Source organism: Pieris napi, chromosome 6 (genome assembly GCF_905475465.1).
Source record: "Pieris napi chromosome 6, ilPieNapi1.2, whole genome shotgun sequence".
In the NCBI taxonomy this organism is placed as follows: domain Eukaryota; kingdom Metazoa; phylum Arthropoda; class Insecta; order Lepidoptera; family Pieridae; genus Pieris; species Pieris napi.
Genome location: NC_062239.1, coordinates 10,896,091 through 10,913,926, shown reverse-complemented (window position 1 = coordinate 10,913,926; position 17,836 = coordinate 10,896,091). Strand labels below are relative to the sequence as shown.

General features: G+C 34.5%; 5 protein-coding genes across 5 annotated transcripts; 1 reads left to right on the top strand and 4 right to left on the bottom strand.

Annotated features, from left to right (window-relative positions):
- The first annotated feature begins 107 nt into the window (after positions 1-107).
- LOC125050435 (actin-related protein 8) lies at positions 108-2,125 on the top strand. The gene has a single exon (XM_047650289.1). It carries the CDS (start codon positions 329-331, stop codon positions 2,012-2,014), a length of 1,686 nt encoding a protein of 561 aa, XP_047506245.1. The 5' UTR covers positions 108-328; the 3' UTR covers positions 2,015-2,125.
- LOC125050437 (XK-related protein 6) lies at positions 2,121-4,586 on the bottom strand. Its single transcript, XM_047650291.1, has 5 exons — positions 4,192-4,586; positions 3,587-3,706; positions 3,233-3,420; positions 3,012-3,164; positions 2,121-2,908 (listed from the first exon to the last, which is right to left on the bottom strand). Exons 1-5 carry the CDS (start codon positions 4,446-4,448, stop codon positions 2,448-2,450), a joined length of 1,179 nt encoding a protein of 392 aa, XP_047506247.1. The 5' UTR covers positions 4,449-4,586; the 3' UTR covers positions 2,121-2,447.
- Positions 4,517-7,786, bottom strand: LOC125050439. The gene is made up of 6 exons (XM_047650298.1): positions 7,678-7,786; positions 7,095-7,358; positions 6,833-7,017; positions 6,307-6,464; positions 6,113-6,239; positions 4,517-6,043 (listed from the first exon to the last, which is right to left on the bottom strand). Exons 1-6 carry the CDS (start codon positions 7,726-7,728, stop codon positions 5,944-5,946), a joined length of 885 nt encoding a protein of 294 aa, XP_047506254.1. The 5' UTR covers positions 7,729-7,786; the 3' UTR covers positions 4,517-5,943.
- Positions 7,787-7,808: 22 nt separating this feature from the next.
- Positions 7,809-11,890, bottom strand: LOC125050441 (vacuolar protein sorting-associated protein 28 homolog). Its single transcript, XM_047650300.1, has 7 exons — positions 11,773-11,890; positions 11,635-11,695; positions 11,295-11,490; positions 10,757-10,858; positions 10,216-10,350; positions 9,469-9,598; positions 7,809-7,915 (listed from the first exon to the last, which is right to left on the bottom strand). Exons 1-6 carry the CDS (start codon positions 11,777-11,779, stop codon positions 9,473-9,475), a joined length of 627 nt encoding a protein of 208 aa, XP_047506256.1. The 5' UTR covers positions 11,780-11,890; the 3' UTR covers positions 7,809-7,915; positions 9,469-9,472.
- Positions 11,891-11,960: 70 nt separating this feature from the next.
- LOC125050436 lies at positions 11,961-17,504 on the bottom strand. Its single transcript, XM_047650290.1, has 2 exons — positions 14,120-17,504; positions 11,961-12,081 (listed from the first exon to the last, which is right to left on the bottom strand). Exon 1 carries the CDS (start codon positions 17,286-17,288, stop codon positions 15,861-15,863), a length of 1,428 nt encoding a protein of 475 aa, XP_047506246.1. The 5' UTR covers positions 17,289-17,504; the 3' UTR covers positions 11,961-12,081; positions 14,120-15,860.
- Positions 17,505-17,836: the final 332 nt, after the last annotated feature.

Below are 17,836 nucleotides of genomic sequence, written 5' to 3'. Positions count from 1 at the left end.
GACAGTGACGGTCAGAGTTCTGACTCATATTAGTAGACTGTCAGTAGTCATTAGTCAGTGTTCAATGTTCATCAATCATCAGTCATACCGCATACGTCTCAAACTTTTGAGCTTTGACAACACGCAGTACGCAGTACGCACACATATTGGTATAAATTTGACTATGATTAAATGTTTCATGTTTTCTATAAATATTATTGATTTGTGTGATATTAACCAGTGTCTTAAATAATAATAGGATTTTATGATCTCAAAATTTTATTCAGTATTGACCAGTTAGATAATAATTATCTATATTTCTGTTATTAGTGTTTTATCCCAAAACGTTATGAGTAGTGTACAAGACACCGGTCCTGAGACATTTCAACAATTTCCTTCGAATAGGATTATAGTTATTCATCCTGGTTCTTTCTACGTTCGTATAGGTAGAGCTTCGGATCTACTACCTGTAAGACAACTACACTGCATTGCAAGAAAACGTCGCCCTGAAGGTAAAATATACCGAGATTCTTTCGTTCCACCAAGTGTTCCTAAAACTAAAGAACTTATTGAAGAATTAGAAGAATGTCGCTTGCAAATATCTCATACTCTACAATCCTGCATGCAGTCAAATGGAGCAAGAAGATATGCTACGCCACCACAACAAATAGCTGCTTTCAATCGTAGATCATTACCTGAAGCTGTAAATGATGGTGAACCATGGCCTCAAGTTGAGTGTGATATTATAATAGGAGATTTAGTCCTTGATGTAGATCCAGAATTACCATATAATATACATTTTCCATATAAAAGAGGAGATTTTAACATACATTCTGAAGTAGGTGGTTCTATTTCATCAGTCTTAAATGATTTATATACAATTTGGAGCTCTATAATTGAATATAAATTAGGAATAGCACTCATTGAACTTGTGAAGTACCGTTGTGTTTTATTAATACCAGACATTTACAATAGAAGTCATTTAAAATATTTAATGTCACTTTTACTTAGAGATTTAGGTTTCGGTGACTGTTTTCTAGTCCAGGAAAGTGTTGGTGCCACATTTGGGGCAGGTATAGGATCAGCCTGTGTTGTGGATATTGGAGACCAAAAGACTGCAATCTCATGCGTTGAAGATGGCATTTCACACAAGACCACACGGTTACGTATGGATTATGGAGCTGGAGATGTCTGCCAAGCTTTATCATGGATGTTTCATAAAAGTGCATTTCCCTACAAAGATTGGAATGAAAATATACCTAGAGATGTTATTTTAATGAGGAATCTTTATCATGATTTTTGCCATGTAAATCTTGATGTTTGTGGGCCTCAAGAAAAAACATTTTTAGTAGACCATCCTGGTGACATTGTTAATAAATACACTTTACAAGTAGGTGATGAATGTATTATATCACCACTGGCACTCTTTTACACAGATTTATTAAAAATTACGGGATTAAAAACAACAAAAATTCAAAATCGTCAACCAAGTGACCCAGAAGATCCATTTGATGCTGAATTTTTAAGAGAAACAGGTAGAAAAAAGGAAGTAGTTGATCCATCTGTGGCTGAGCAACAAACAGAAACAGCAAATGAAGCTCAGCCTTCAACTAATACGGAAGAAGACATTGTTGTTGATACATTAGAAGGAGGACCAGGTGACATTGTCACTTTAGCTCCTGGTCAAGTTTTAAGCTTAGATGCAGCTATATTACAAAGTATAGACCGGTGTCCTAATGAAGAACTTAAAAGAAAAATGTACAGTAGTATTCTCATTATTGGAGGAGGTGTTAAAGTTCTTGGACTTAACCTATGGTTGCAAAATAGACTTGCGTTACAAATTCCATATGCATATAAAACTGAACAGTTAGAAATAGTAACATCACCTAAAGATATTGATCCTGCTAGTACCGTATGGAAAGGAGCAGCTGTGATGTCATGTTTAGAATCTGCTATTGAGCTGTGGATAAATCAGAGTGAATGGAACAAACACGGACTTAAGGTTTTGCGGGAAAGAGCACCATTTATTTGGTGAATATTTGACAAATATACTTGTTTTCTAATGTTAAAATTATAAAATGTTCTCTGTCTATCTGCAAATATGTATATATAAAGGCTGTTCTTTTAATAAAATGCAGATGTAAAATGTTTACTTTATTATATAGGGACTGTAAGTAAAATACAAAACTTCTTAAAACAATATATTTCAAAAAGTGTTACTAACGTTGGCAAAAAAGAGATTCAGAATATTTATTTTAAAGATATCTTAAATCTATTAAGTCTTTTATTCATTACAATAGTAAATTGAGTATGTTCTAATACTAAAAAAATATTTTTTATAAAAAATATATCACTAGTTCTTAATGGCATAAGTTCTCTTCATTTTTCTAATTTCATCTTACTAACAGTGAAAATATAACTTATTTGTAGAAATGCAATTTGTACTTTTTATTGATAAAATAATATTTTCAACTAACTTCCACATCATCACCTTTAAAAGAAACTGATAAAGTAACACTAACTTTTGGATGGAAGCATCCATAGTAAATCAACATAAAGACTAAACCTAACATGTATGGAATAATGCTTATAACTAGAACTGGATAAAAATATATTGATATTCTCATTTCTTCATCTACAAATAAAAACCATAATATACCACATATAACATTTTGTATTCCACATGTAGTGTAGTATAAGGCATATCTATATCTTGTGCGGCCTTCAACTGGTAAAATATATGTAAATAAGTATACTGCTCCTAATGCTAGAGAGAAAAAGAATTCAGCTAATTTATTTTGAGAGCAAAATGTTGATTGGTCAACTAATTGTAACCAAGTTGTCATGATGAGAATATGTACAGTGCAGGCAAGAACGGTCCAGTAAGGAAATAGGTAGGCTATTATTGATATTGATGTGATTCGGCTCACTGAAAATAATACGATTTGTAAAATTAATTAATCCCAACTCATTTTTATAATTAACTAGTGATTTTTAAATAAATTTTGTATCTTTTATATATTGTGACTTACATGTAACCAAGAAATGCCAGGCCACTTGTAACGCAGTGCCACACCACGTAATATTGTTTTTATTTTGCTGCGCATATCGCACGGCTCGCTGATAAGCTGCAAGACACCATCCCATGCCCACAATTGATGAGCAGATAGATAGCAGTTGGTGTACTGTGAATTGTACATTTTATTATTTTTATTTTACTAACAATTTTATTACTGTAAAATAACAAACTTACTAGCCAGCTGATCATACTGTCGCATCAGTAAACTGGTTTGTAAAACTTGCTGTGGGGCTGCTTCTAAAAAGCATTCAAATATTCGAAGTAATGCTGCATCTGAATCCTCTTTTAGCATTAAACTATAGTACATTCTCTGGGATGCCTGATCATGTTTATGGGCAGCTCGACGAGATTTGATTGCATAGCTGAAGAAAAAAGAGAAGTTAGAGAAGAGAGTTATACATACATTAATATTTTGTTTTATTAAATTTAGTTTATTTCAGTCCTTTCATGGATGAAACATTGCAATAACATATTAAACTCTGAGGTTTTCCTGCATTTCACATTGATTTTCAAAGTTATTTTACTTACATGAGAGCATCAGCAAATCGTAGAATAGGTGCCATTTGAAGTACTAGTATGAATATTCGAAGCCATTTTCTTTTTGTGAACTCATTACTTAATGAATCTTGCTGCTTGTCTTGGGAGTACCTATATATATATTACTAATTTTAATTATGTTCACCAAAATTACAATAATAATGGTTAATTGAACCAAGGAATTTTCTCAAATAATGTCTACTACTATGTGTTATCATTTCACTAATTAATGTAGTACATGTTCTTGTTAATTATTTCATATAAATTTATTATTAGTCATAATATATAGCAAAGTGGTTAGTAAACTTGCTGTGGTAACAAGATAGGCAACAAAGCAATGTATGTATTACAATATAAATATATAACTAACATCATTAAATTACTGGTTACTATGTTAAAAATCATGTTTTATTTTAGTTAGTTACAAAGAATGTATCAGTTATAGAGATTTTATCTTTTCAACATTATTTACAAATAACCTTTGCTACAAGTCATTAAATTTATTTTTAAGTATGAGTAGTACGTTGCAATTAAGGCTTCATTTGCCCCCTTTATTTGAACTCTGAGAAAATAAATTATGAATAGCAGGTACTTACATGCGAACAGAAACAGCTGTATTCACAAATGCCGGTAAAAGTATAAAAACCAAGGTCCAACCGAATTCCATCATCTTACGAGATAAGCAATACTGTACGGCAACATTTATGTCTAATCCTAAGTCTATAAAATGGCCCACAATGGCAACAACATACATGACGATATCAAGATATGTAATATTTATATTGTTCGGCATTCGATCGGGTTCGTCGTAGGAATATCCATTTTCAAGCATTTTACGTATTGCTTTAGGCATTTTGTTTCGGAATTTTTTATCATGCTATCATTGAAATAAATCACTTATCACACAAACGAAAACAAACCACAACACATTGTTTTGAAATTTTAGCTTTTGAAGTTTGAACTTTGAAGTAAGCGAGGCGTCACCATCAGGAAAAAACAGCAATGTAAACTGTCATCATTGTCGCACCTCTGACCTCACTTTAAACTTAAATGGAGATTCAGATGACTATATTATATAGAACTGAACTTTTAGTGATTGACGATTGTCGAGTTTGACTTTGTTGTAACTTAGGGTGAGATTCTGAAAACCGAATGACTCCTGAGTCCTGTATATTACGTAACGTTTAAATTAATCGTTAGAATAATGTAGACATTCTCACAATAGCTCTATTCTCAACACTGGTAAAAACATAATACAAAAATGATAATTATGAATAATTATCACAGATAAATAGTAGCCTCTAATAAGTTTCTTAAACTATTGCTTAGTGAAGCTTTAAAAAACAAACACTTTAATATAACAAGACTGGGATACCTCTTTATCTACAGTTTTATACACGTTATCTAATCTCATAAACTGAGAGTAAACATATAAATAATAAACTTAGGATAAATATTTTGATCCGTATCTATGCTGCCTGCATTGTTTAAATATTTTATGAAATAATGCTTGAGCAATTAAACTCAATGACCCACTTTAATAATCATAATCTTTTGCAAAGTTGCAGAATGGTTTTACTGATTCACAATTGTTACGATTTATCAAAGGCTTTTGATTGTGTCCATCACGAAATCCTTGTCAATAAACATCAACACTATTGCATTAGCGGAAAAGCTTACAGTATTCTGAGCGGTAAAATTCAAAAGATTAATGTAAATGGTCGTTCCATTTCCTCACTCGGATCGTCTGTTACTAGATAATGAATATACTACATAGGCATGGCATGACATGGGTGGATCATGAATTTGTGGGGATCTGGGCTATTACGGGGAAGTCCCCAAGAAAACCATGATCAATTATTTTATGAACATTTTTTATTTATCTGATCAACCTCACAGTCCCAGAACCGTCATGCTCCCCAATATTTCAAAATGTCATACATACATTTTGTAAAAAAAAGCGGTTTAAAAGAGCGACGGAGAATATTTGCCAGTTCTTTGTCCGTTACACGCCCTTGATTTAAGAACGGGCCGTAAATTTAAATTGAGAATACTTAACCTTTTTTACTGACGCTTATAAGTATACACTTTACAAAAACTTGCGCAGCAGTAAATAGTAATAGCTTGCCTCTGAAATTATTTGAAGACAAGGATAAGATTCAATAAAAAGACTTAGCGGTAAGTCTCGTCTCTTTTCTTATCGTAAGCCGTATAGCAATCATAATGAAGCAATTGTTTCCTTTCAACCAGGGCGATATATTTTGATTTTTAGTAGGTATGATATACTTACGAACCATATTGAATTAATATGATTCTATACGCGATATTAAAAGACGTTCTATACATGTTTATATGTAAAGAGCTTTAACGATATCATGTGATGAAATATTAGCAGAAAAAAGAGTCATATAAAGAGGCTCTTGTATGTTTTCATTTGCTGATTTCAACCTAAAATAATAATTTTATTTAAAATTGTCACATATCACTCACGAATCCCATATTATTCTTACTACTTACTTTGTCTTTAGGATATTAACGAAATTTCCCCATTTCTGGGGAAATAACGCCTGATAGCTGTTTCGCCACGTGTCTGTTGTAAAATCATACATTGAAGCGTTAACTACTTTTAAATATTCACAGTTTTCTGTAGAAAAAATTGAAGTAAGTGTCTATACGACTATTGAGTTTAAATAAATAAGAATGTACCAAACCTGAATAGGCATCGACAAGAAGTTGATCAAAGAAATTAGGAACAAACTGGTGGAGACACTCTTGCACCGCGTATAAAGTTGAATTAACGTCTTGTGCACACTGTTTTGTTTTAAACTCCACAACAGAAACTAGATCATTTTGCATAGTTTCATTTAACCTATCAAAAATACGTTTTCTCTTCATAAAATATTTAATATAGTACCTACTATTCAGTAGTTTATAATACTTGATGACGGCTCATTGGTCTAGTGGTTAGTACCCCTGACTGCGAATCCATGGGTCCCGGGTTCGATCCCCGGCTGAGACAAACATCGATGTGATGAGCATTTGGTGTTGTGCTTAGGGTCTTGGGTGTTTAAATATGTATTTATATGTCTATCTATCTATAATATGTATGTATATCCGTTGCCTAGTACCCATAACTAAGCTTAACCATTAAGCATAAGCTTCACCAGCTTAGCATGGGACTAGGTCAATTGGTGTGAATTGTCCAATCATATATTATATCATATCATATATACTTACAAAACAGCTTGATGAAGTATACAGTGAACTACAGCAACTTCATCGGGTAATTCATTGTGGCATAAATCGACTGTATCAAAATGTCTCACGTCTTCAAAATTTTTTATCAACACATAAAATTGGTTTCTTATGAATTTTATTTTCTCAACAGGTTCTATGAGACAGTGATCCACTATATCAATTATCTAACATGATCAAAATCTAATGAATTATTTAATGTTCTTTACAGTTAAACTTATTTAGCTTTTTTATTGATACCAACCTCTTCCATATGTATAATATAGTTTGAGAAATCGTGTAAAAATTTTACTTTATAAAATTTGACAACGGCACTTCTTAATTCTTTTGCCATTAAATCGTTTAACATTTCAACTAAGTCAAGGAACATATTCGTGGTATTTAATGATCTCTCTTTTAGCTGATCGTAATTATTTCTTCCTTGTATAAATAAAGTTTTGGCCATATGATACGATTCAGATACCAAATGAAACTTTTTGTCAAGGCTTTGAAATTGACTTGTTGCGTCCTGGGAAAATTCACGGTTCAAACTGTGGCAATACTGATTTTACTTCTATAGATTGTTAAGTGGAGAAACTGTCACCGTAAAATTGTAAACACCGTTAGATTGTAATCTATCTCGCGAGATTATAAACTGTCGAAAGATTGTGAACCTCAACGAACTGCTTACAATTTAACGTTAACAAAACCATTTTAAAGTTTTGATTATTAAGTTAATAATTACGTGAATATTCTTCAATATGTGCTCTCTTTAGAAATGCAAAAATATATTTAGGTATATTGAAAACTAATAGTAAGTACCTACTTCTTTAGGGATTTTTACTTACCTCTTTTATACATAAGAACAAAATAGAAAATATAATCAACTGGGCAGTCATGTTTGAAGAACATAAAATGCCTTATTTATTATTCTTATCGCATAAAAGTCGTAAACTAGAAAATTATTAAAAATGGCACATATATTGATTACATATAATATAAATGGTTTGTTGATGAAATCGTCACTTTTAATGAATAAAAAGTAGAATATTATTATTATATCCCCACTTCAAATTTTGTATAGATCTGAAACCAAAATAAAAAAAATATTAAGTAAAAAAAAAACAATATTAGGAGGAAATTTAATAGAAAACTTGCGTACAACTATAAATTGAGGATGTAAGCGGCACACAAATTTTATCTATTTGTGTGAATATTACAGAATTAATTAAAAACAATTTCTTTCTTCATGTCTTGTGATTTCGACTACAACATCCACGTCAACGGCAAATGCAAACACTAAATCCGTGAGCAGTTCTGGTGTGTCGAATAAGTGAAGCGTTACAATTATATGGCGAAAAAAAAGAAAATCCTGTCTTAAGGAACGCCTTGAAATTAAAACGGAACATCAAAAAAATTAAAAGGCTCGAAGATAAATTAATAAATATTGGTTGTTTGTAAAGTAGGTTTACGATCGAGATGTTTACGTGATAACGTCTTATTGGTGATATAAGTTTTTGGGAAGTAAGGAATTAATGAAGATAACAATTTTTTCAAATTTTAAATTACATCTATCGTTTTATTCACACTTTTGATGATAAATTTCGGGTGTAAAATGACAAGTTTACTTATTCGACTATGATATACATTTTTCTTCATACATTCACGGAATGACTGGCAGCGCTCGAGATGAGACGGGAGATCGATCCGTCTCTCTCTCGTTATACCTGCGATCGCGCTCGTGAGGTTTTGGTGTGACACAAGTTTCTGAACATGTCACCCGACTAAAACGATTTTAAAGACGTTACGTCACGTCAAAAAAAAATGTAGTAGGAAAATATCTGAACATTTGAACTTTTCCTTAACACACCCTTCCTTTTTTCTCTATCCTTCCCCTACTGATGGAAGATACCATCCACCTTCAAAATTATCAATTCACAATTTTATTACACTGACACACGTGAACTAAAATTAACTAAGAGTGCAGTACCGGGACAGGAAAGGAATGGTTCTTTTGTAAAACGTTCCGATGCGGGGCGGGGATTGAATTACGCGTGATTGTTAATATTATTTTCGACTTTCCAGTACTTTACACCACATAATGGCAACTTTTAGGTATAAAGAGACGCAGAAAGTTTGTCTTTATTTATTTATTTATAAAAGCTTGCCAACGCTTGGCACATTAATACATTGACAGAAGAAAAATAAAATATAGTTTCAATGTGTCAAGCACTTACTGGCAAACATAGCATACAAGAAGTAATAAAATTAATTAATCAAAACAAGCACTAAACGAAAATCGCTCTCAAAGTCTGAGGTGAGCAACTATGGATGTCCAGATCTAGCTCGTTTAACAGAATGCTCAATCTGGACATCGGTGAATTTCGGCAAAAACGCGTTCTCCAGAAAGGAGGGATTGTCTTCAGAGAGATGTAGGGCCTTGAAAGATCATAGGAAAGGAGAATCATAGTTTCATTTCATTGTTTCTTGTAATCAAGTGCTCAACATTTTCTCGAAAGGTTGTGGATTTCTTTTGGTTAGAAATGACAGACATACAAAATTATATCAAATATTGTAGAATATTTTGTAAACTGTTATATTTTTTATAAATAAGCAATTAAGATACTGGTCAGCCTTACTTAATTAATGTAGTGTTTTATTAAAGGCTCCCAACGACGTTTCGAGATCAAACACAAGTTGCCTCGCCTGAGCCTCAGATAGTTCATCAGACGCTGACATTGCAGATAACGTTTCTAGCCATTCATGTACCTGAAAGAAATTAAATTGGAATTGGGGAGCGTTCAAGTATTACGTAACGTGTTTTGGGAGTGGGGGGGGGGGTCCTTTTGTAAAACGTTACGATGCGGGGCGGGGATTAAATTACGCGTTATTGTTAATATTTTTTTCGACTTACACCACATAATAGTAACTAAAGAGTCACTAGGTGGTCACTAGGTGGTCACGAAACGTTTTACTATACTTGTTTACTGAAAAATGTTACTGCGAGTTACGTGGGGGGGGGGGGGGGGGGGGTTTGTCAATAATCTCCAAAAATTGCGTTACGTAATACTTGAACGCTCCCTTGAACTCAAACTAAAACGATCTCTTAAAATAAGGACCAATATAACTGCTGAATCGAGTTGGAGCTAAAATTTGCAACAAAATTGTTAATGTAATTTCATTACCAACATATATAATAATTTAATTAATAAATTTCTGCCTGTTGGTCAAACTTCCAAAGCTGAATGAAAAAATACCAAATTACATCCCATTTTATCAACAACCTAATTTCTGCAGAAACATCTTTAAGCAGCTTCTTTAGATTAATGTCTTCATTTATACATTCTGGCAAGAAGAATCCATCTGAATACATTTCAGAGATATACCTTAATTTTTCCAATAAAGTCCTCAGGAAGCATCGTCAGGCAGTCCATGGCATCTTTAAGTTCTCTTAACTCTGGCTGAATCATATCCATAGCTCTTAAATCCAGTCGTAACTTATCCATGAGTGTTATAAATAGCTAAAACACATTACAGTAGAAAAATTTAATGTTTAATGTATTCTTTTACTAAAATAAAAACAATGTGACACTTGGGGTTGACCCTGATTCCTTCACCGTTTCTTTGATAGATTTCTTAAGTAGGTGATTTTACTATGCCTGACAGCAAAACATTGTGTCTCAGAAGTTACCTTCACCATATGAGCATGCATTGCACCCATAGGTTAAAAATGTTGGTGCACAAATGCAATATAATTAGAAGCCATTAGTTTATCATGGTAGTTTGCACCTCCTATATTCTTAACCATGTTGGGTTGTCTATTTGTTATTTAAAATTGTATTATGTTCCAAAAAGGTAGTCCTTTTTGACCTCAATAAATGTAGATCTATGATACTATAACATAGGAGAGTCAAAGTTTATACTTACAGATACAATCTCAGCAATGTATTTATTAGTATTACCCTTATCATCTTTTATCAAGTTGGGTTTATTTTCTCTAATCCTCTCAAGAGCAGCAGGGCAGTCTAACTGTAAAACAATTATTACATGCTTGAAAGTTGGTTATTAGTTGCTTTGTTCAAACACTTGTTTGAAGTAAATTTTAATATTATATTTATATTAAAACTATATGTAAACAACATTAATGTTATGTGTATTATTTACTACTGTAACTATTATATAATGTATTTACTATATATTAAATCCTACAATTGTAATAAAAAAATTTAAGGTAATGAAAGGTGAGGTCTTTCAAAAAAGATTACAGTGTAAGTTTTTAAAGAGCAGATGATACACCAGTTATTAGTAATATAGATTAAAAAAAAAGAAATATATAAAAACATGTAAAGTTCTTAATATAATATGTATTGGATATTAAACCTTCCAAAGCAACCAAATATCCTGTTTTTATATAAATTACTTTATCGAAAAGACAAATTAATTTCATTGATAAGTGTATACATACCCTGAATTTGCTGACAAAACTCTCAATAGTGGGGAATTCATCACCCTGTACTTGCTTGAATGCAACACGGTATTGAACAAGAAGTCTACTACAAGCTGCTGTATACTCTTGTGCACGTACACAATCCCTCATATAAGCCTTCTCTAGATGTTGTAGTGTGCTCACTACAGCATACAACTCCGCCATGTTGTCATGCCTGGAATAATAAAAAAGTAAAATCATTCAAAACCTTCTTGATATTCACAATAATATATTTGTTAATGCACTCTTATCTTTTTGTTATAATGAAGTATAACAGTATAAATACACAATTATAAATAAATAACTTTTAAATACGTACTTTTCACGTTCCCGGGCATTTCTGTATAACTTTATTTCTTCATACAGCTCTGGTCTCGATTCTGAAAGTAGGCAAACGAAAATGTTTTGTTTTTTGTTGACGAGCAAGAAGATCAATAATATTTTGTATATTGCGAACCTTGCATGATTAATCTTCCTTAATTGAATCTTAGGTAGAAACCTCGTGTTATCCTTATTTATTAGTTACAAGTTCGGCCAAGGCAATAGGCATTAGGCATGAATTCTTTGTAGTGAATCACTGAAGTCTGAAACTATAAGACTATAAGTATAAACTATAAAGTAATGATCGATGAATTAAATTAAAAATACTTCACTTCACTTTATTTATAATGGCGACATCTGTGTAAATCACAATTCCGCCAATGTCACGTTCTAAGTCTTCACACAGTGAGGATAGATTTGATAATTTTGATAGATTTAATTTTATCTAAGCAGAGTTACCCAAAACAAAAATGACATCACAATAAATACAACACACACAGACATCTAATAATATATACAAGAGGTTAACATTTTACTACAAGGTATGAAGGGGAGAATCTTATTTATAACTTTAATTTATTAACAGAAATAAATTTCCCTAAAATTTTGACGATCGAGCTGGATGGGAGGGAAAGTAGGGAGTTAAGGTTACATGGACGAGGGAAATCTGGAGAAAGATAGTCAAATAACGAGTCATTAATTAAAGAACAGTTAAAAAATATATGGTCTGTCGAGCCCTCGTCCATACCACACTCACAGAGAGAACTGTCTTTAATTTTAATTTTGGCTAGATGAACAGGAGTACAAGCGTGCCCTATACGAAGACGGCAGATTATAGACGTGACCTTTTTGTTTAAAAACTTATATTTAAAAAACCACGGCGAAGAAGGGATAGAATACTGAATATTAGCATAGTGCCTGCCAGTTTTTTCTTTAGAAGATTGCCAATCAATAGTCCAGGATTTTAAAAGGTGGGAGTACGCAAGAGCTGATAGGTCGTGGGCCGAGATGTTGGGATGCTGACAAGATCCGCAGAAAATAGCACCTTTTGCACAAAAGTCAGCAGTTTCATTACCCGCTATACCACAATGACTAGGTATCCACAAAAGTACAATATGAATATCTTTTTTACTACACCTAAACAAAGCTTCTCTTATTTTTAGAATCGTATTATGTTTTTTTTTAGACCTGAATGGATTGGAAAGTATTGCCTGTAAACAGCTGCGAGAATCGGAAAAAATTGTAACTTTATTTAGGTTGTGGGACTCAGCATACAAAACCGCTTCTAGGATTGCAAAAGCTTCACCTGAAAAAACGGAGGTCAATGGAGGAAGTTTAAAGTTCAATACTGTTTTGAATGAAGGGACCCATACAGCCGCACCGATGCACTCATTATTGGGAATCTTGGAAGCATCAGTATACATCGGTAACCAACCCTGCCAGTCTTTTGAAATTTTTTCCAGAAAACAAGTGGAAGCTTGGGTGGATTTTTTTTCAATTCCAAAGTTTAAAATTATTTTAGGATCAAAAATGAGGGATTCATAACTATTTAAAAACAAGGGATTACTAGAGAAACTTTCAACAGGATTAGGAAGACGAGAAAGTTTATTAAAACTGTGTAACAGGCATGGAACATTACCTGTACTAGATGGCATCGTGAGATTAGATAAGCGACGTAATTTGGACAAGATGGAATGTGAAGAGTATTGAAGGACTTTGATGAAGAAGCGGTCACTTAAAAATTGTCTACGTAAATACAGGGGGGGGTCAACACATTCTATTTGGAGAGCATTGATGGGAGAGGATTTCATAGCACCAAGGATGATGCGTAAAGATTTCGATTGAATTTTGGAAATTTTATCAAGGGCTTGCTTGTTGCCAGGATCTAAAAGGAAGGTGCCATAATCAAAATGACTTCGTACCACAGCATTGTATAAAAGCTTTTGCGAGTAGGGGTGTGCTCCCCACCTCACACCAGATAATGAACGGAGAACATTAACACCTTTCTCACTTTTTTTAATCACATGGTTAAAATGAGGAACACCGTTTAACTTTGAGTCTAAAATAAGGCCTAAAAATTTTACTTGCTTACAACACGATACCAAGGACCCTTTATATGAAATGTTACACCGTGGAACCTTGTATTTTGTAGTAAACGTGACCGCCGAACATTTGGGCACAGAAATAGAGAGACCATGATCATTTAACCAATCACCCAAATAATCCAAAGCCGAATTTAGGCGTGATGATGCCTCTTCAATAGAATTTGATGAAAAGTATAAGGCTAAATCGTCCGCGTATTGAAGAATCTGACAGAAGGAATTCACAACAAGCTCCAGGTCATAGGTGTAAATGTTGTACAGAAGAGGACTCAAAACAGAACCTTGAGGTAAGCCCCTCCAAATAGATCTAGGAGACAGCTCCGTATTTTGAGATCTTATAATAATATAACGATTCGAAACTGCATTGCAAACAAAACGTACCAACTTCTCAGGAATACTCAGCTGAAGCATTTTTTGCCTGAGCACCGGAACCAGCACGTGGTCATACGCAGATGCGATATCCAAGAAAACACCCACCAGGAACTGTTTCTTTTTAAAAGCAATGCGAATGTCGGTCGTTATTATACTTAGGCTATCCATCGTACTTAAGCCTTTCCTGAAACCAAACTGGGATTTTGCAAAGATATTGTTACTTTCACAAAACCATTCTAAACGAAATTTAATCAAATGTTCCATAATTTTTAAAAGGGTAGAAGACAAAGCAATAGGTCTGTATGAAGAGAAATCTGATGGATCTTTGCCAGGTTTTAGAAGCGGAATGACGATTTGTCTGTTCCACGATTCAGGAATAATTCCAAGATCGAAAAAACAGTTTACTAAATCAAGAAAGTACCTCTTAGTGCCTAATGAAGAATTTATGAGGAATGAATAAGGGATTCCATCTTCTCCAGGGGAAGAGTCAGAGAGACCATTTAATGCTTTGTTAAGTTCTTCCAAGGAGAATTGACAATCTAGACTGTTTGAAGAGGGGATGTAAGAATTATACTTATAAGGAAGACAATCATAAAAAGGGACAGATGGAGGAGCCAATTTGTCGGCAAAGGAGGTAATCCAGCTAGACGGATCATTAAAAGGGACATCATAAGAATTGAGGGAACAACGGAATCTTCTGATCTGCCTCCAAACAACAGACGAAGGGGTACCAGGGCACATGCTCTCACAGAACTTATGCCAACCAAGACGTTTCTTATTATTAAGTAGTCTGCGAGCAGCTGCAGAAGCTTGTTGGTAGACTAAAAAATTTTCCAAGGTCATGCAAAGACTGTATGACCTTTCTGCCGTTTTTCTTTTTCGAATCATCTCAGTACATTCGGAATCCCACCAAGGAGGGGAAATTTTCCTTTGTGTAGAAGATTTGAGTGGAATATGTAAACTGGCAGATGAGGTGAGGGAGTTGACAAAATCATTGTATGAAGATAAGCAGTTTTCAGCAGAGACTACGGGGAGCGCAGCTATCTTAGAGTCAATAGAAGATGAAAAGTCTGACCAATTGGCCTGATTCAGTTTAAATTTTAAAAGAGGGGAAGGGCGAGTAACGTTCCTTAAATTGGTTGGGAGATCAATTAAAATGGGGAAGTGGTCACTCCCACAAGTGCTCTTAAAAACACGCCAGGATAGAAAAGGGAAAAGATCAGGAGAGCAAAGTGATAAATCCACTGCGTTAGCGGGATTCTGAGATGGAAGACTCCTTCTCGTAGGACAACCATTATTCAAGACACTTATGTTTATATCATCGAGTAAATCTAGTAGAAGGGACCCAAAAGAATCTGAGGAATGACAACCCCAAGAAACATGGTGGGCATTGAAATCACCCAACATGACAACAGGAGGAGGAACCGAAAGGATAATAGAACGTATATCAGAAATGAGGTCGATGTGGGGGTGGGGAATATAAACAGAAATAAACGAGATATTAAAAGCTCTCATAGCAACAGCATTAATACCATCACAATGAGGAAGAGATAATGAGTGGAAGGTGAGGGATCGGCTGACCAAAAAGGCACAGCCAGCATAGCCATCATCCCTGTCATCTCGGAGACATCGATACCCAGAAACCCTAAAGCGGGAACCCGGCAATAACCAAGTCTCCGAAATGGCTAGAATAGATGGAGCGAATTTATTGATAAGAAAGGTTAATTCTGATTTTTTACTGCGAACACTGTTACAGTTCCACTGAATTACTAAATTCGCCATTTTTGGTGACGAATGAGTGGAGCAAATTAATTTTTTGGGCAACGTGGGACGGTATGGGGATGTCATCATACTTGGATAGCATGTTACAAATGACTGCCCATAAGCAGTCGAGAAGATTTTCATTTGGGGATACTTCATTGTTTGTAAGGGAAGGGGAGCTTACGGCACAACCATTGGGTAAAGAGGAGGGAAAATTGGAAGTAATGGCCTCATGGGCCGCCTTATCAAAGGATTTTCCTGATGTAGGTCTAGAGCGAGGAGGGAGAAATATAGTTTTCCTGTAAGATGTAGTCTGAAGGGAATCTTGGGAAGGTAAAGTAATGGGCTGGGATAAAGAGGAGGGGGTTGTTTTAACAGAATCTGCAAAAGTTTTGCCACTGATAGGTCTAAACCGAGCCGATGCTTCGATATAAGAAATGTTCTCTTGAGACATACAACTCTTTATATTTTTTTGACGATTATGTTCAGGGCAAGCTTTGTTGGTCGCAAAGTGTGAGGCAGTACAAAATAAACATAATGACTCTGTTTCAGGGATATTACACTCATCACCAGAATGGGCTAGACTACATCGAAAACACCTAGGCTTCGATCGGCATTGTGACTTTACGTGACCAAATCTACAACAGTTAAGGCACTGAATTGTAGGGAGTTGGTACGTTTCAACGCGGAGGGAACTATGACAAGAGAATATTCTCTCAGGAAGGGATTGACCTTGAAAGGTTAGAACCACAGTTTGCGTTGGTATCCAATTAATTTGACCATCGGAGTTTGTCTTGCGGTTAAGGCGTCTGGCCTTGAGGACTATACCAGTACCTTCGGGAACTTCCAAAGTTTCGACAAATTCCTGCATCGACCAATCAGCTGGGACACCTCTCACAAGGCCCATACGGGAAACATTATAATTAGGAATCGTAACAGAATAGTTGCTGGAAGGTACAATGGGATTAGACACAAAATTATTAGCATCTAAGCCCGACTTAAACTCAACAGATATTCTATTACGTCCCACTCTCTTAACACCATCTCGAACAATGTTGGATATTTTATTTTTAACCAAGAAATGACCAAATTTAATTGGGCGGATTGATGTACCAGCGGATGGGTCAGATTCAGGGCAAGAAACATGGACTAAAAAAGGGCCCTTGTCATTGACAAGGTATGACTTGGGAGAGCCAGTGAGTGATGGATGGGAGTAAAATCCTGGGTTGACGTCATCAGCAGATGACCGGACATCAGTCATTGGTTTTTTGGAAGGTTCCACTAAACTTTCATGGACAGTATCGAGTCTGCGCTTGACACCAGGTTGGGGAAGCGGTGGGGTGGATAAATCCATTGATTCCACCGGAGAAGAGACCCTATCCGGAGGATCAGGGGGGTCTGGAGGGCGTTTCTCCATTATAGACTACCAAAAATATAACAAAGTAAAGGGAGAAATATAACAAATAAATAAAAATAACTTACGTAATTAGTTGATGTTATTAATTAACCACCACCAATAGGATAAGTCAACTTATATTCATTAAACTACGAGAAAAAATAGAAAATACTAAATAATGATATCCGAAACACGTGTAAACACTTATACCCGCAACGACGGAAAGCCAAATTAAAAATAATTCAATCAACTTAGGTTTACTTGACATTGACAATTTACAGGGCTGTGACTTGTGAGTAGTGCGTTTTCCAATTACAGCACTAGAGCGCATTATGCGGCATAATGCTCAACGTTGAATGTTCCAACTACAGCAACGCTTCGCACAATTGAGCATTCTTAAAACGAATGCTCTCGCGTGCTTCTCGCAATAAATACCAACACAGTGACAGAAAATTTACCAGTGTTTTTCTTTAAGTATTTATCGAAATTTTCGTTAGTAAATATTATTTATTGTTGAAAAATTTGTTTCGTCGTAGATTTTGAAAATAATTAAAGTTATTTCAAACTGC